The sequence below is a fragment of the Pseudophryne corroboree genome, chromosome 4 (genome assembly GCF_028390025.1).
Source record: "Pseudophryne corroboree isolate aPseCor3 chromosome 4, aPseCor3.hap2, whole genome shotgun sequence".
In the NCBI taxonomy this organism is placed as follows: domain Eukaryota; kingdom Metazoa; phylum Chordata; class Amphibia; order Anura; family Myobatrachidae; genus Pseudophryne; species Pseudophryne corroboree.
The window spans coordinates 314,537,942-314,557,708 of record NC_086447.1 but is presented as its reverse complement, the minus strand read 5'-3'; the positions used below and the strand labels follow the sequence as shown (position 1 = coordinate 314,557,708).

Here is a 19,767-nt window from a genome sequence, read left to right as displayed (position 1 = left end):
AAGCAGAAGGTGGAAATATCAGCAGAAGTGGATATAAGAAAGTAACACACAACGAGCTTACACAGCTACAACAGACTAATCACAAGAGTAAGAAAAAATTAGACTGGTACATTTCTTGCCAATGTATAGCTAAACAGCTACGAAGTCTAATCTAGAAATATGATCATATAATGGTTGTGGGGAATGTACATCTCACATTCCAAAAGTAAATTCAGCCCTTAACTAATGTATTCTTTTTAAGACATATTTTGTATGTTTTTGACATTGGAATAATGTTGAATTATAATGGGTTATGACCTTCTTGATGTTTACTTTTGCCTCTCGCTGGCCATAAATAAGAACACAATGCAAGCAAGATTTGATTGATATTTGCACCTGCCATATATTATTAAAACATGTTCTACCTTTGGCAATTCTCAGATTAAATACCTTGTGCTCTTCTTTCATCACCTGCTCTATCAGCTCACATTTCGCTGGAAACTTGGAGTACTTTCCGGAGAGTAGGCCATGTCCCAGTTTGGCCCTATCAGAGATCAGAGAGAAATGAGAGTCCTTTAGCCATTGGGATTAGACCAGAGACAGCTACTGTATGCCGCACAAGGCGTGCAGCCACGATCCACTATTTGCAAACAAGTATTGTGCCAAGAATGAATAAAGTACTTACATTTCCATTTTAACATTAGTATTTTGCCTATCTTCTCAATTTACTATTCATGTTATTAACATATTTACTTTGTAGACAAAGTAAAATAAGGAAGAGTAAGTTGATAAGTATACTGTATTAAACCCAGGGACGTGCGGTGAGGTAAATATCTGGCTAGTACCAGAGCCAGATTTACACACAATATATGAGCAGAAGTGTTCATGTGGGCATTATATAAAGGTGCAGCAGTACATACTACTGGAAACTTGTTGTCAGAGATGTGCAGCTTGGCATTCCCGATATTGGTACATCTGTCAGCCTGTTAGGGATGCGGGATACATAATATTTCCGGCTATGTCCCCAAAAATGGGTGTTTTCGGGGATACAACCACAAATATTGTTTGATAAATGGGCTCCAATGTACAGACGCCGGGAGTGCACGCCTGCGACTATGCAGGGGGAGATAACGCTGGCTCCATCTGTACAGTATCTTTGATGGACTGTTAAATAGCACAGCTACAGCAGTATTACTTGTGACCAGTAGGTGGCAATACAGAACCTTTTATTCTTCAATAACCTTTAGCACAGTAGGAATAGTTTACAAACTTTACAGGAAAGTCTACATGTGCAGTATATCCAATAACAATCGATAAGCAAACAGCTCTGGTTCATCTAATGCACATTAGACAATGAAAGCAAATGTCTGGCTGACATGGAATTTTGCACATGTGCATTTCATTACAACACCCTTCAACTTGTAGACTAGTACTCACACTCAGGTAACATGATGTAAACAAAGAAAAAAAAAGCTCTCATTTCTACTAACTTTTTTCAATATATGTTCTATACACTAAGAACCTTATGCACAGATTTCTGTTTAACCTGAAATTAAAGTATTACATTAAGAAACCTCAAAACATGCAATTATTCCACCATTTATTTTACTTCAATTAGCTAGAAACTGTATCTACAGTAAGGGGATGAATTAATGTGCGGACTGATTCTATTAATGTTGCTCAATGTATTAAAACTACAGGATAACTAAATGATCATATTTGTAATTTAATGGTTTGTCTGCCTTAACATGACAAACAATGTAGATATACTCAGGAGCGTAAGTTCATACCAGATTCCCAGAGGCGAAATAGAAGGTGGCACCCCCCAGTGGCTCCGCTTACACATGTGCTGCCACCTGTCAGCACATGAGCAGTAGCACAGCTGAGGGGGCAAAGAAGAAAGTAATGTGATCGCATTATTTCTCAGTGGTCACCGGGACTGGCTCCTATTGGAGTTCCTATCCCAGCAACTCACCAATGGTGCATACAGTATGGAAGAATAAAGATTCCTTACTGCAACTACTTGCAGCAATAAGGAATCTTTATTTTTCGGTAATCGCTGAAAATTATAATATATAGGACCCTGAGGGTGGTTTTATCAAAGCTCTGAGATTTCTCTCCAAGGTTTGATAAATACCCCCTAAAAGTTTTATTTAGACAATTAGTGATCTTCTGTAAAACATCTTCTGCTCTCCTTTCTTTCTTCATATAAAACACAACAGCAGAGCTGTAGCTCACTATGGGCCCAATTCAGACCTGATCGTAGCAGCAAATTTGTTAGCAGAACCATGGGGGTCATTCCGAGTTGTTCGCTCTGTAAATTTCTTCGCATCGCAGCGATTTTCCGCTTAGTGCGCATGCGCAATGTCCGCACTGCGACTGCGCCAAGTAAATTTGCTATGCAGTTAGGAATTTTACTCACGGTTTTTTCTTCGTTCTGGTGATCGTAATGTGATTGACAGGAAGTGGGTGTTTCTGGGCGGAAACTGGCCGTTTTATGGGTGTGTGTGAAAAAACGCTACCGTTTCTGGGAAAAACGCGGGAGTGGCTGGAGAAACGGAGGAGTGTCTGGGTGAACGCTGGGTGTGTTTGTGACGTCAAACCAGGAACGACAAGCACTGAACTGATCGCAGATGCCGAGTAAGTCTCGAGTTACTCAGAAACTGCACAGAGATGTCTTATCGCAAAATTGCGAATCTTTCGTTCGCAATTTTAAGAAGCTAAGATTCACTCCCAGTAGGCGGCGGCTTGCGAGCGAACAACTCGGAATGACCCCCCATGTGCACTGCAGGAGGGGGGGGGGGGCAGATATAACATGTGCAGAGAGAGTTGGATTTGGGTGTGTTATATTGTTTCTGTGCAGGGTAAATACTGGCTGCTTTATTTTTACCCTGCAATTTAGATTTCAGTTTTAACACGCCCCGCCCAAGTCCAACTCTGGGTCTACTGAACATCTTGATAATTCTATGACAAATACAATCTGTAGAATTAACAGAAAGTAGCTTATTCAGTTTTAGATCAAAATCGGTATTCAAATGGTTAAGACTTCCTCGAAATTGCAGACACTGGGACTGGGGCATAGTTGGCCACAACATTAGTGCAATTTCTACTGAACACAGCAGCTTGTGCTGGGCTGGGGAGGGTGGCTGCAGCCACTGAGCAGCAGCAGTCTCCTCACTCTCTCCCACTGCATGATGTGCCACTGCAGCTGTGCTGCTATACAGTGTGCAGCAGTAGTAGGCAGGTGATAAGTGTAACTGAGGGGGATCACAGTGATCACTCTTTGCCCACTATGTTGGACATGTCCATTCAAGATATGCTACGCCAGTTGACATAGTCCTCACTCTGCATCAGTCCCGCTAAATACAAATGACGTCTGGATTCCAAGACAATATATGTCAGTAACAACTAACTGAACAGGAACTTACATTTGTGTGTTGAAGTCTTGTGTTGGGTCCAGAGGAGCATAGTCAAATATTCGTGTGAGGTTCCCTACATAACTGGAATAGAAAATATTACTACTATGAGATAAAAGTAAAACACGTTCTATGTTTGTTTTCTTAATACCATCTGATATAACATACTGTAAGTGAAGAATAGTGACTGGATAATACATATTGAGATCTACTTTTATAACACTATACTGGATGTGCACCACTGATTCATATCTAAAATAGCAGCACCAGGTTTCTATGAATTGTGTGTCCTTGACAACTGGATTAAAAACAAAACCAATGGCTTGAAGTTGTGCAAATTTATCTCAATGCATACAGCTGGAACGCTGTAAGTGGGAATTAACTACAATGTGGTGCACCTCAGTAGCTGCAATAAAGTCTACCCTATCTGTACGTGCTGGTGCAATACCATTATATTATTAAACTTGGTCTCCTCCATTATTCAGATATGAATTCTTACAGGTTTCTACTAAGCTGGGAAGTAACAGTACAGACAAGCGTTCTACAAGAAGCAAGCTTTGTGTTTTTACTGCTTTTTCATATATTAATAGTAAAAACATTACCTTACTTCTCAATTAGGTGCATTAGAGCATAGGCAGCTCCTTAATTAGTGATAGAAGAGATTTGGTGGAGATGTACTAAGCAGTGAAAAGAGTTGAGAAGTGAGCCAGTGAAGAAGTTGCCCATGGCAACCTATCAGCTGCTCTGTATAATTTTATAAAACGCAAAATATAAATTTTACTTCAATGCTGATTGGTTGCCATGGGCAACTTCTCCACTGGCTCACTTCTCCACTCTTTTCACTGCTTAGTACATCTCCCTCTAGATCACTGATATCTATAACTACGGGTAGTTACTGCTATAAGAGGAGACAAAAATAAATAAGGACATCCTTGACCTTTTTTCTTATTAAAAATAGGATTTTGGTACCTACCCGTAAATCCTTTTCTCGTAGTCCGTAGAGGATGCTGGGGTCCACATTAGTACCATGGGGTATAGACAGGTCCACCAGGAGCCATTGGCACTTTAAGAGTTTGAGAGTGTGCGCTGGCTTCTCCCTCTATGTCCCTCCTACCAGACTCAGTCTAGAAACTGTGCCCGAGGAGACGACATACTTCGAGAGAAGGACTTAACACAGATAGTGGTGAGATTCATACCAGCTCACACATACAAGGCACGTCAAGACAACTAGCTTGATCTACTCAGCAACAGCTGAAACATTACTTACCAAGTATCAATGCAGTACTCAACTAAAACAAAGTTGAACTGAACCAAATAACAATTGCAGGAAAACGAAGCGCTGGGCGGGCGCCCAGGATCCTCTACGGACTATGAGAAAAGGATTTACCGGTAGGTACCAAAATCCTATTTTCTCTTACGCTCTAGAGGATGCTGGGGTCCACATTAGTACCATGGGGATGTACCCCGGGCAGCCGTCCAGGAAGACCCCACCTTACGAGTAGAGTGGGCCTTAACAGATCTTGGACATGGCAGTCCTGACGTAAAGTAAGCGTACTGGATAGTGAACCAAATCCAGCGAGAAATAGTCTGCTTAGAAGCAGGACACCAAATTTTCTTGGGATCATATAGGACAAACAGAGAGTCCGACTTCCTGTGACGAGAAGTTCTTGTGACATATATCTTCAGAGCCCTCACAACATCCAAGGACTTTGAAGTAATTGAGGAGTAGCCACTGGCATCAAAATAGGTTGGTTGATATGAAATGCCGACACAACCTTCGTAAGAAACTGCTGACGAGTCCGGAGCTCAGCTCTATCTTCGTGGAAGATCAAGTAAGGGCTTTTACAGGATAAAGCCCCTAGCTCGGAGACACGTCTAGCAGAAGCTAAGGCCAACAAAGTGACCACCTTCCATGTAAGAAATTCGAGCTCTACCTACTGTAGAGGCTCAAACCAATCCGACTGGAGGAACTGCAACACCACGTTAAGGTCCCATGGCGCCGTAGGCGGTACAAAGGGAGGTTGGATATGCAGAACTTCCTTCAAAAAGGTCTGAACCTCAGGGAGGGCAGACAATTGTTTCTGAAAGAAAATGGATAGGGCTGAAATCTGGACCTTCACAGATCCCAAACTCAGACCCATATCCACTCCTGCTTGCAGGAAGAGGAGGAAACATCCTAGTTGAAATTCCACCACAGGAAACTTCTTGGACTCACACCAAGAAACATATTTCTTCCAAATACGATGGTAATGTCTTGACGTTACCCCTTTCCTAGCCTGTATGAGGGTAGGAATATCTTTCTTCGGAATACCCTTCCGAGTAAGAATCAGGCGCTCAACTTCCATGCCGTCAAACGTAGCTGCAGTAAGTCTTGATAGGCGAACGACCCCTGCTGCAGCAGGTCCTCCTGAAGAGGAAGAGGCCTCGGCTCTTCTTGCAGTAGATTCAGAAGGTCCGCATACCAAGCCCTTCTTGGCCAATCTGGGGCAATGAGGATCGCTTGAACCCTTGTTCTCCTTACGAGCTTTAGGATTCTTGGGATGAGTGGAAGTGGAGGAAACACGTACACTGACCAGAACACCCACGGAGACACCAGGGCATCCACTGCCACTGCCTGTGGGTCCCTCGACCTGGAACAATAACGCCAAAGCTTTTTGTTGAGACAAGAGGCCATCATGTCTATTTGGGGCAATCCCCAAAGATCTGTTATTTCCTTGAAAACCTCCGGATGGAGTCCCCACTCTCATGGACGGAGATCGTGTCTGCTGAGGAAGTCTGATTCCCAGTTGTCTATTCCCGGAATGAAGATGGCTGACAACGCCAATGCGTGTTTTTCTGTTCAGAGGAGTATTCTTGTCACCTCTGACATTGTCGCTCTGCTCTTCGTTCCGCCTTGTCGGTTTATGTAAGCCACTGTTGTTACGTTGTCCGACTGCACTTGAATGGCCAGATTTCTTAGAAGATGGGCCGCCTGAAGACCATTGTAGACAGCTCTTAGTTCCAGGATGTTGATGGGCAGGCCGGCTTCCAGGCTTGACCACCGTCCTTGGAAGGTTACTCCTTGAGTGACTACTCCCCAGCCCCGGAGGCTCGCATCCGTTGTTAGCAGGACCCAGTCCTGAATCCCGAACCTGCGGCCTTCTAGGAGGTGAGGCAATTGGAGCCACCAGAGGAGAGAAATCCTTGCCCTTGGCGACAGACGAATTCTCTGATGCATGTGGAGGTGAGATCCCGACCACTTGTCCAGGAGATCCAGTTGGAAGGGCCGAGCATGGAACCTCCCGTACTGGAAAGCCTCGTAGGAGGCCACCATCTTTCCCAATAGACGAATGCATTGATGAACAGACACCCGGGGTGGCTTCAAGACATCCCGGACCATGGATTGGATCACCAATGCCTTGTCCCGCGGAAGAAACACCCGCTGCACTTCCGTATCCAGGATCATTCCCAGAAATGACAATCTCTGGGTTGGTTCCAAATGTGACTTAGGAAAATTCAGAATCCACCCGTGACTCTGGAGCAGTCGCATTGTGAGAACAATGGACTGCAGCAGCTTCTCCTTGGACGCTGCCTTTATCAGGAGATCCTCCAGATAAGGAATGATGTTCACACCCTGCTTGCGGAGGAGAATCATCATTTCCGCCATCACCTTGGTAAACACCCTTGGTGCTGTGGAGAGGCCGAATGGCAGGGCCTGGAACTGAAAATGACAGTCCAGCAATGCGAAGCGGAGATAAGCCTGATGCGGCAGCCAAATCGGAATGTGAAGGTACGCATCCTTGATATCCAGTGATACCAGGAATACCCCCTCTTCCAGACCTGATATCACCGCCCTGAGAGACTCCATCTTGAACTTGAACTCCTTTAGAAAGGCGTTCAATGATTTTAGGTTCAGAATGGGCCTGACCAAACCCTCCGGTTTCGGTACCACGAAAAGGTTCAAATAGTAACCCTTTGTCAGCATGTGAGGTGGTACCGGCACAATGGCACAATGACCTGTGCCTCCACCAGCTTTTGGACAGCGTCTTGAAGCACTGTGCTGTCCCCCAACAAAGTTGGCAAGTCCGACTTGAAAAAACGATGAGGAGGGAGACTTTGAAATTTCAGCCTATAGCCCTGAGACACAATATCTACTACCCAGGGATCCAGGCCGGACGATACCCAGACATGCCCGAACTGTCTGAGTCTCGCTCCCACAGGCCCCACCTCCGGGCCGTGTCATCCACCGTTATGCGGAGGACTTTGGGGTACCTGAAGCAGGCTTTTGTTCCTGGGAACCTCCAGCGGCAGGTTTCTTGGACTTAACCTTACCTCCCCTAAAGAAGGTATTGGATGATCTGGCCTTTCTAGGCTTGTTGGGCCGAAAGGACTGCTGCGCAGCTGCGGAGAAGAATTTCTTCGGAGCAGGTGCTGCTGAGGGAAGAAACTGAGACTTACCCGCTGTAGCCGTGGATATCCACCCATCTAGAGCTTACCCAAAGAGAGCCTGACCTGTATAGGGTAGCGACTCCACACTTCTCCTGGATTCCGTGTCGGCCGACCACTGGCGGAGCCACAGTCCCCGACGAGCTGAAACAGACATTGAAGAAATTCCCGCAGCTATGGAACCCAGGTCCTTCATGGATTCTACCATAAAACCAGCAGAATCATGAATGGTGCGTAAATACAATGCAACGTCATCCCTATCCATCGTATCCAAATCCTCAATTAAGGCAGCCGACCACTTCACTATTGCCTTTCCTATCCATGCACTAGCAATAGTGGGACGTAATATGGCCCCCGAAGCAGTGTACATTGATTTAAGTGCATTATCAATTTTCCTAACTGCCGGCTCCTTTAAGGCGGTAGATCCTGGAACAGGTAAAACCACCTTCTTTGAGAGTCTGGACACAGATGCGTCAACAATCGGCGGGTTTTCCCATTTTTTCCTATCCTCCTCAGGGCAAGGAAAAGCCACTAGAATCCTCTTAGGGATCTGAAACTTCTTTTCAGGGTTTACCCATGCTTTTTCAAATATAGCATTCAGCTCTTTTGACGCACGGAAGGTTAGAGAGGCTTTCTTATTTTCTGTGAAAAAAGCCTCCTCAACCTGCTCAGGTGTGGTATCATTAACATTTAACACATCCCTGATAGCCTCTATCAACAATTGCACCCCCTTTGCAAGAGATGCGGACCCCGCAACACATCCCCATCACCATCTGTAGTGTCAGAGTCGGTAGCCGTGTCGTCTTGTGTTACCTGCACAAGCGCACGTTTGTGGGGGTATACAGCGGGGTGCCCTGAGGTAACAGACAAGGGCCATACAGACAAAAACTGGTTAGATAATAGGGAGCAGCGCGTTGTGGTTAATGAATCTTTTTCAACTTGGACTGAAGTGCTAAGTGGTGTGTTGCAAGGCTCAGTATTAGGACCGCTATTGTTCAATATTTTCATTAACGACCTAACAGAAGGTCTAGAGAGCATGGTGTCAATTTTTGCAGATGATACCAAATTGTGTAAAGTTATAAATGCGGAGGGGGATGCTGAGTTGCTTCAGAACGACTTAGGTAAATTAGAAGCTTGGGCAGCGAAATGGAGAATGCGCTTCAATACAGACAAGTGTAAGGTAATGCACTGTAGTAACAAGAACAAAAATAACACCGACCTACTAAATGGGGTAAAATTAGGGGATTCTGAACTGGAAAAAGACTTAAGTGTCCTCATAGATAGCAAACTAAGCAGTAGTACCCAAAGTAGGACTGCAGCAAAGAAGGCTAATAAGATATTAGCATGCATAAAACGGGGAATTGATGCTAGGGACGAGAGTATTATACTCCCGTTATATAAATCACTTGTGAGGCCACACCTTGAATACTGTGTACAATACTGGGCACCTTACTACAAAAAGGATATCCTGGAGCTAGAAAAGGTTCAAAGGCGGGCGACCAAACTAATTAAGGGTATGGAGACACTGGAATACGGGGAAAGGCTTGCAAGACTAGGCATGTTTACACTGGAAAAGAGGAGATTAAGAGGGGACATGATCAACATTTACAAATATATAAGGGGACATTATACAGATCTTGCGCAGGACCTGTTTTTGGTTAGATCAACACAGAGAACTCGTGGACACTCGCTCAGGTTAGAGGAAAGGAGATTCCGCACAATACGGCGTAAAGGCTTTTTTACGGTAAGGACGATACGTGTTTGGAATTCCCTGCCTGAGGGAATTGTAATGGCGGACTCAGTCAACATCTTTAAGAATGGGTTAGATAAATTCCTAATGGATAAGGATATCCAGGGTTACGGGGCATAGTCACGCACTATGGTTATTATAAAAAAGAGGGGTAAAACGTAACGGTAGTCATCAACTTCAGTCAAAATTTTCTACAAAATAATCGTGCATAGGAGACCACAAATAGGTTGAACTCGATGGACGATTGTCTTTTTTCAACCTTAGATACTATGTTACTATGTTACATAGAGGTCTGCAATACCTGGGTTGCAGATTCAGTACTGGCAACCCTGTCAGAAATCTAAGAAATCCAAGTCTTGATAGAGGAAAACCACTCTGGTTCCCTTGCTGGAATCTGTGCTAAACCAGTGCTAACCTGATTACATGGAATGGTATCATCCTGGGAGGATAAATCCTCTGCAGCATTTGACACTGTGTCCCTGGACATTGCTACAGGTGACCACAGAGTTTCCCCCCCAAGAATGGCAAGAGAGAGACAGATTGGAGCCAACCCACACCAGCGCTTTTAGTAAGGAGAAAAACCCCTTATCAGCGCTGACTTGTGCTCCTTAATAGGACACACAGTCAAGTAACAGCCTCCTCTCCCTTCTACAACACCTTGGTACCGTATACAGTAAGCTGGAGTTGCTGTGGAGGGACCAGTATCTTCCTTTCAGCTTTGCTTGCAGGAAAATGGCACTGGAACGCTGCAGGGTCCGCTCTAAGGAGAAGCTCCGTCCCCTTAATGGCGCTGTCTTCCCGCTCTTCCAAAGTTTAAACTGACCTGAGGAGTTTTGCTGGCTGAGATCCCTAAACCCTGACAGGCTTGCTGACCAGTGTAGGGGGTAAGCGCTGGCCCATGGCGCCCCTCACAGCGCCGCACTGTGTGCCTCTGGTACCGTCCCAGAGCGCGGATAATACCGCGCTCCATCCCCATTGCCGCCATCTTCACACCGCCCCCCCCCCCCCCCCGATTGCTAGGGGGGTCGATGACTAACTCACCACTCACTTCAGCTCTGTAAGGGGTCAGCGGCATGCTGCTGGGGCGAGCGGTTCGCCTGTGGCGGAGACCGATCAGACCCCTCTGGAGCTCAGTGTCCAGTCAGCGGAGTCAGTGGCTCAGACCCCGCAGGGCGGACACTGCTCCCCCCCTTAGTCCCACGCTGCAGGCAAAAAAAAATAAACTGTAAATTAAAACTTTTCCAGGAAAGCTCAGGAGAGCTACCCTAGCTGTGACCGGCTCCTCCGGGCACATTTTCTAAACTGAGTCTGGTAGGTGGGGCATAGAGGGATGAGCCAGCCCACACTCTCAAACTCTTAAAGTGCCAATGGCTCCTGGTGGAACCGTCTATACCCCATGGTACTAATGTGGACCCCAGCATCCTCTAGGACGTAAGAGAAATATATTTATTGTACTTCTTTGCCTTTGTTATAGCCTGTCCATCCTGTAATAGTATTTGCACTCAGCAACTATGATCTAAAATATAAGCGTAATGAACATCTGTTCACTGCATGCACAGTAAGAGATTGGGGGGAAACGTGCGTGACTCCTCGTCTCTCACTGGCACCAGTAACAGGGACGCCTACACCACAGACAGGGATGTGGACATTCACTCCCACCCCTCCCCATCCACTGTAAATAAACCTGCATGTTTTCCAGAATGCCAATAGCCAGAGAGAGCCAGCACACGCCACAAATGCATGTGTGTAGTATGCATGTAACACATGATAGCGGATGTGCTTGACCACAACACACATTCCAAAATTTGAAAAGTCCACAGCTGATGGGGGATGGAGGCAGATGATCTGGCCATGTGGGGAGAGAAGAAGAAAGCAGAACATCTGAGAGACAGAAAACAGTGGGAGAAATAGGGGAAAGAACAGGGAAAGATGGGAGGAACAGGAAGAGAAAGATGGGAAGGTGGAGGAAGAGAGATAAAAATGAAACACTTACAATATTTGACTTAGCGAATGAAGGGTCCAAAACACTAGTTCTTCACATTCAGATAACCTGTACTCTGTGTTATAGAGGGTACGCCCATGTGCAGGAGTGCAGAAATCGCCAAATAGCAAATTAGGCACCAAGTTCCAACAAACTAAGCTTTTCAGAGCTTGGGAAATAGAGGTCAGACTGCAGTTCCAAATTAATATTAATGGGGACTGCTATCTCTGAAATGTCCTGCATTACGCTATTGTTAAAATAGTCCAATACTTAAAATCATGCATAACTCCATTATTTGCTACTTGGCTCAGGTTAGCTAATTTAGACCAAATTGGGCAGAAGTTACTGAGCGTGTGGCCAAAATGAGTATCGATTCCCCCGTTCGGTTGATCGTAGCGGTCCGACGGCCTTCGGCCATCTGGCATGCGCCGGCGCAGTTGTGATAAACTGCAGCATGCGACGATCGGGTCAGAATGACCCCCATTGTCCCAGGATTTTAAATGGCACGTTTTACAGGCAAACAAGGTAATTTTGACATAAAAAAAAACCTTCTGTTTTAAATTCTGTAGCATTATCACAGACAAATCTGTTCTTTTGGAAAATTGTACGCTATTATATTTGGCCCTTTGAGACACTACAGGTCCCATTTCTGAGATGCTGAATTAGGGATCCGGTCTGAAGATCGACACTGTCTAGGTCGACAATGTTTAGGTCGACCACTATAGGTCGACAGGGTTTGAAGGTCGACAGGGTTTCTAGGTCGACGTGTGCTAGGTCGACAGGTCAAAAGGTCAACATGAGTTTTAAAAAAAAAATATTTTTGTAAAAAACTTTTTTATACTTAAAGATCCACGTGGACTACGATTGGAACGGTAATCTGTGCCGAGCGAAGCGAGCCATGCGAGGGGACACGGTGCACTAATTCGGCTTACCGGTCACTGTACGCAGAAAACGACACCCCAAAAAAACGCATGTCTACCTTTTGCCCTGTCGACCTAGCACACTTCGACCTAGAAACCCTGTTGACCTTCAAACCCTGTCGACCTATAGTGGTCGACCTAAACATTGTCGACCTAGACACTGTCGATTTGATGATCCACATCCGTTGAATGAATATTGACATTTGTAAATCACAAGCTAAGTAACACTGACATATTAGTGAAATAGGAATACTGATAGGAAAATGAAACTAAGGGCCTGACTCATAGTTTAGGCTATTCTGATGTTCAGCTGAGCGATTATAGGTAGTCTGCACATGTGTCACTGCCGCAATGAGCACACATAGCGACTGGATTGCGATTACGGTCACAGTGAGGATTTTGTGGGAGGTGACAGGGGGGAGCTTCCATTTTGTTGGAGGTAATAGGGAGTGGCGGCAAAAACGCTGAAAATAGAAGGACAACCCGGGGACAAAGGACAACAAGCTTGTAAAGAGCAGTGATAGGGAAGGAATGAAGCATCTAAATGTTCCATCTGCTGATCTATGGCAATGGAAAACAACTGCCCCAATTAGACATTTCGGACATGTGAGTGTCTGGGAAGGTTTGCAGCAACTGTATTCCATATTTTATTACTAAATGATGATAGCAGATCACACACACTCTGATTCCACGATGTCTTTATGTCAGTCTCCTAACACATGTCATACAGCAGGAAGGAATTTGAACAGTCAATCTCACCAGGGTTTTCTGCTGAAATGGCAATATAAGCTTGCTGCATCAGTGCAGTGGTTCCAGAAGGGGCACTAACTGAGAACTACTTATATTACTTCAAATAAAAGCAATAGGATAACCCAGAAGAATTAACTCTAGCTGTCTGTGTTGTGAAAAGAATAGCACCACATGTACATACAGTAGGTTATTAGAGTAGGTCAAAAAACATGTAACTAGACTTCTGTAAAAAAAAAAAAAAAGATCTTCTGGTTCTGCACCTGGGAAATACACAAGATTATACAAAGAGATCCAGAAATAGGGTTGGCCTTGCATATCTTTTATGCTGAGAGGTCACCTGACCTGTGCCGGGCAGATGACTGCAGAAACAGGTGTGGTACCCCCTAATGTCGGGGTCCCACTGTAGTAATAAGTTCCACTTTAGTAAATTCCTAAATCCCCTCAAAACCAGTACAAGGCAGTGTATGGCAGGGAATCAGTGACCCCTGTGACGCTATCAGCCAGCCTGACACAGAGCTATCTCTGCAGGTGAGGGTTCTGTACCCAGCCAGCAACAGAGAAATGACAGGACATGGCCCCCGCTGAGGATTGGTGACCAGTGCTACAGGATGACAGTCCCCTGGGGATAGCTGTCTCTAGGGGACAATGACAAGCAAGGAGTCTGCAAGACCCTGGAAGGTGACACCCAGATGAAGAGGTGTAAAAAGAATTCAGCAAAAAGAGCTAGGAGAGACACAGATGGGAGAGAGCTGTGCAGCAGCCATGTAACAGTGAGGAGGGCTTGTGGGCTGGCAGGAAACTTAGAGGATGGCACCAACTGATCTCCAGGAGCTGCGGACCAGAACTCCAGGGATCAGTGGTTGGCGCAGTCTGCTGGGATGATGTCCAGCTGATTTTGGAGACCAGTCAGAAGATTGACTGTGGAACATGTTGCCTAACACCCCTGCTATGGATGGTGTAACCTGCTGGTTACTGCAGATTTAGGGCGGGATGTACTAAGGGAAAAATGCGGTAAAACCCCCAAACAAGGGTTTCGCCACCCAGGGTACCGCCATCTTGAGATGGCGATACCCGATAGAAGCCTATGGGCTTCTTATTGACGGCCGCCACAACCCTCCGCCTCCGCTGCTCCCCGCCGCACATGCCGACCCCCCTCCACCCCGGCATACCTTCCTCCAGGAAGCCTGGACCCAGAAGGTAAACTCCTCCTTCCCTTAGCAACGCAGCCGGAGGTCCTTCCGGCTGCAGGGGGGAGGAGGAGGCGTCGGGGACAGCCTTCTGCCTTGTTCCCAGGCAGCTGAGGAGAAGGAGAGCCCAGGGAGGTGACGGAGACCCCCGCAGACCAGCTCACGGGTATCGCGAGGGGCCTCCATCACAGCATTGCGATATTGATCACATATGTTAGTACATATGCGATCAACAACGCTGCGATGGGCGGCGAGTGTACATCCCGCCCTTAGGGTCTACTCATGAAGCAGTGAAAAGGACCAGTGGAGAAGTTGCCCATGGCAACCAATCAGCTTTGAAGGAAGCCTTTATCAAGTACATTCTATAAAATGCAAGGGAGATGCTGATTGGTTGCCATGAGCAACTTCTCCACTGGTCTATTTCTCCACTCTATTCCCTGCTTCATGAATAGACCCCTTAGCCTTCGCTGTCAAGGAGCCGTGGCTGGATCAGACGCACCCACAGGATAGCCCCTCACCGAGTGCCCGATTTGCCAGGGATGTCGGTGTTGCATAGAGGAAGGACTTCGGCTGATGTGGTGGGTGAGATCAGCTGTGAATTCCCCCTCCCCACCTTCCTTTAGCTGTAGTGGGAGGAGGAAGAGGGACACCTGCTGCCGGGTGTTCTAATGGTGCTTCATGTTCTGCCTGCCCTTGTAGGCAAATCTTTTTCCACTGTGACACCTACAAGTTAACTGCTATTAGCAAATTACAGAGGATTGTATTTATATGTAAAGGTGTAATGCTGAATTGTTCTCACTGTGTTGCCTACAAATTATCTACTACAGTACTAGAGAAGTGCATTTATAGCCAGCCGGTGTATCGAGTGGTCTTCAGTATGCCGACTGACGGGATCCCGGCGCACAGTATACCGGCGCCGGAATCCCGACACCCGGCATTCCGACACTTTTTCTCCCTCGTGCCTGGAGGGAGAATAACCACCGTGCCCGCAGCGAGCCCGCAAGGGTCTCATTTGCGCTCACCACGCTGTCGGTATGCCGGCGGTCGGGCTCCCGGCGCCGGTATGCTGGTCGCCGGGAGCCCAGCCGCCGGCATACCATACTACACCCGGTGTATCTGCATGTGCACTCTGACATCCTGACTGCTCCTGCCTAACTGAGGCTAGCTGTTGTCACTGGTATTTACAAAACTGCATTTAAAGACAGACAATACTTACCTGCTTGTACACCTGAGGAGCTGTAATATGCTGTACCTGCTTAGCGTTGGCTGAATGACAGTTATTTACAAAACTGCATTGCTACCTGCTTAAAGACAGCAAGTATTTACAGTACCTGCAAGTACCTGAGAAACTGAGACTCTCCATTCCTCAGTGAAAGTGCCATGATATATCGTAAACCGTTTCTGTATTTATATTTGTGCTCTGCTATCACACTGATTGCAAGTTTTGCCCAGTTCAATTAAATTGTGTTGTAACTGTTATAAAGTTAGTGTTCATTGCGTCTGAGAGGAAATTAATCTGGGCTTCCCACTCTAACACTTTGAATCTGTACCTTATAGGTAACCACAACTGAGGAGATTCCTATGCCTAGACGTGGGCAGACCAATTGTGGTTATCTGACAACACTGTGCCCAGCAAATCCAAATCTGATTGATTTCTTGGGCATCATGACTGACTGGGGCCACAGCAGGGCTGGATTAAGAGCCACATCGGCCTTGGGCTGAAAATGTTCAAGGGCCTATACTGAGAAGTGGAGGAGCTGCTACCAGTGATGTGTGGGTGTGGCCAGAGCCACGTGGGTGTGTACACCCCTACACAATCAGCCCCCACTGTCTCCCTAATACATAGAAATAAAAAATTGCAAAATTTTGTGAGAAAAAGAGATAAACTATTACAATATGTATGATTTATGGCCAGCTAGGCAGCTGGTAATCATCATGTTGCCATGAAGATGGACCTATTTTTATGTTGAGGCCTGGAGTTGGAGCTCCATCTGGCCAATTGTTAATCTGTCCCTGGCCACAGGAAAATTGATAATAGGGCAATTTACTGATAACACAGCATGTGGACAGAATTTATCACACAAAAAAGGAAAACCGTCACAAGAAATATGACACATAGAATACAGCGGATACACTGGGGCTCATTCTGAGTCTTACGCTGCAGCAACCAATGTAGCAGTATTTGCCATAGTAGTGTCTGCAGCTATATGCTATATCCTTCCCCTGGAATATGCGCGTGCAAGGAATGAGGCACAGAGTTTGAGTATATTTAGACACTGTAATAACACCCACCATCAGTTGCACCAACCCTAAGATAGGTGCACATTTTCTGTCCAGCTATGATCTCCAACATGAGCGATTAAGCATCTGTGTACATAACCACTTCAGTGACACTGCCATGGCACACCTAGAAGATGGTCAATGTCAGTACATCTGACCAATCACCTACCTGTCACCAGCAAGGAACACCCAACACATCTTAAATACACTTCTCCATGCATCTAAAATCGCTACTGTGACTCTATGAGAACACAATCAGGGTGCATTTTCAGTAAAACAAAATCACTCAACTGTGCCCAACACTGACATAGCATGCAACTCAAAATCAGGCGCATAGTGTTTACTACAGTGGTATGCCTGAGAACATCAATGAGTTACACCTCTGTGGTCTAATAATTGTGGGAGAAGACAGTAGAGATACATACGCTCTCTGGAACTCTGGTATGCTGAAGATGACCTGGATCACGGTGCTGAGGTAGGAGCTGTTCCCCTGGTTCTTAATACCAGTGTAGCCAGAGCCAAACACCGGCTTCAACTTCAACCCCGTTTCCTGGATGACTTCCCACTCATTAATCCTTGGCTTAACTTCATTATCCAATTCGCCATTCTCTGTCTAGAAGTACAAGTGAAAGAACAGTTCTGATCAGACTGCACTCAAGTCATAGTCACCACAATCCACATTATAAGGCTAATTAATTCAATATTTTTTTCATGCTTGGTTATTATTTTGAATATGTATGTAGTGTTCACGCTAGGCTGTTTTAGCAGGGCGCCGCACCCTGCCCAATTTTTTAAGGGAAAAATCTGCCTTGCCCTTTCTGCGGCGCCCTGCCACAACAGCCGCCCGCTTCCTGCCCTCCCAGCATGCGCGCGGCATCCATTCACGCTGTGAAAGAGAGCTTGAGGGAAGCCCAGCACCTCCGTAGGTGCTGGGCACGCCCCCAACAGTGACGCCGCCGGCCGCCCCCTGTTTTATCGTCTGTGGGCTGAACCGCCCACTTTTATTACGTAAAATGAAGACGCCCCCTATTTTGCGTGGCCACCCTCTTTTTTCGCAGCACGCGCACACACTTGTGCCCCCCACAGTCCGGCACCCTGCCCTGCCCAAATCCTAGCGTGAACACTATGTATGTATGTATGTATGTATGTATGTATGTATGTATGTATATATATATATAAGTATATATAATATGCAGAAAGAACCGGCATTCATTGTGGAGGGAAGCACCTATTTAAGGTGATTGTTTTTTTTATTTCTCTATTGCCCTGATGAAAATGTACCAACGTTTAAACGTCGACTACAACTGGGTGGTCCTGTCGTTTATTTCTAAATCCGGGTGCCACAGTTCGTATGTATATATATGGGATGCGGTCAAGATCCCGCCGGACGGAATCCCGGCGGTCGGAATACCGACACCGGAATCCTGACCGGCACACTCCCAGCATATTCTCCCTCTGTGGGTGTCCACGGCACCCATAGAGGGAGAATAAATAAGTGTGCCGAGCGTAGCGAGGGACCGTGCCCGCAGCGTGGGGAGCGCAGCGAGCCCGCAAGGGGCTGCATTGCGCTCACCCCCCTGTGGGGATTGCGCCGGTCCGGCAGGATTTCGTACTGATCCCATACATACATATATATATATATATATATATATATATATATAGAATAATTAATACATTGACCCCAGACTTTTCAGTCTCATGGGTGGATCACAGCATTGGACAAACAAAATCAGCAACTAGAACATGTATACATATAACTTATGTACCCATAATGTCTGCACCAATTCTCTGCAGTATGCTTAGTGTGTGCTCTAGATTTTGTTGTTTAATTATCTCTGTGTGGTTTGCAATTCTAAATCCTTTGTAGAATCTACTGTACTATGTGTTTTTGTTGTCTGTAAAGCGACTTTGAGTCCTGCTGGAGAAAAGCACTATATAAATAAAAAATAAGATTTTACTTACCGATAAATCTATTTCTCGGAGTCCGTAGTGGATGCTGGGGTTCCTGAAAGGACCATGGGGAATAGCGGCTCCGCAGGAGACAGGGCACAAAAAGTAAAGCTTTTCCAGATCAGGTGGTGTGCACTGGCTCCTCCCCCTATGACCCTCCTCCAGACTCCAGTTAGGTACTGTGCCCGGACGAGCGTACACAATAAGGGAGGATTTTGAATCCCGGGTAAGACTCATACCAGCCACACCAATCACACCGTACAACTTGTGATCTAAACCCAGTTAACAGTATGATAACAGCGGAGCCTCTGAAAGATGGCTTCCTTCAACAATAACCCGAATTAGTTAACAATAACTATGTACAATTATTGCAGATAATCCGCACTTGGGATGGGCGCCCAGCATCCACTACGGACTCCGAGAAATAGATTTATCGGTAAGTAAAATCTTATTTTCTCTATCGTCCTAGTGGATGCTGGGGTTCCTGAAAGGACCATGGGGATTATACCAAAGCTCCCAAACGGGCGGGAGAGTGCGGATGACTCTGCAGCACCGAATGAGAGAACTCCAGGTCCTCCTTAGCCAGAGTATCAAATTTGTAAAATTTTACAAACGTGTTCTCCCCTGACCACGTAGCTGCTCGGCAAAGTTGTAATGCCGAGACCCCTCGGGCAGCCGCCCAAGATGAGCCCACCTTCCTTGTGGAGTGGGCCTTTACAGATTTAGGCTGTGGCAGGCCTGCCACAGAATGTGCAAGTTGGATTGTGCTACAGATCCAACGAGCAATCGTCTGCTTAGACGCAGGAACACCCATCTTGTTGGGTGCATACAATATAAACAACGAGTCAGATTTTCTGACTCCAGCTGTCCTTGCAATATATATTTTTAATGCTCTGACAACGTCCAGTAACTTGGAGTCCTCCAAGTCACTTGTAGCCGCAGGCACTACAATAGGCTGGTTCAGATGAAATGCTGACACCACCTTAGGGAGAAAATGCGGACGAGTCCGCAGTTCTGCCCTGTCCGAATGGAAAATCAGATATGGGCTTTTGTAAGATAAAGCTGCCAGTTCTGACACTCTCCTGGCCGAAGCCAGGGCTAGAAGCATGGTCACTTTCCATGTGAGATA

The 19,767-nt window shown here is 46.2% G+C and overlaps 1 protein-coding gene across 1 annotated transcript in view; it reads right to left on the bottom strand.

Moving 5' to 3' along the window:
- Positions 1 to 19,767, bottom strand: part of USP13 (ubiquitin specific peptidase 13) — a 426,048-nt gene that overhangs the window by 114,488 nt on the left and 291,793 nt on the right. Inside the window, exons 8-10 of the mRNA XM_063916319.1 lie at positions 17,114 to 17,301; positions 3,408 to 3,479; positions 430 to 523 (exon numbers count right to left, since the gene is read on the bottom strand). Coding sequence (XP_063772389.1) covers positions 430 to 523; positions 3,408 to 3,479; positions 17,114 to 17,301 — 354 coding nt within the window. The remainder of the gene's footprint in view (positions 1 to 429; positions 524 to 3,407; positions 3,480 to 17,113; positions 17,302 to 19,767) is intronic.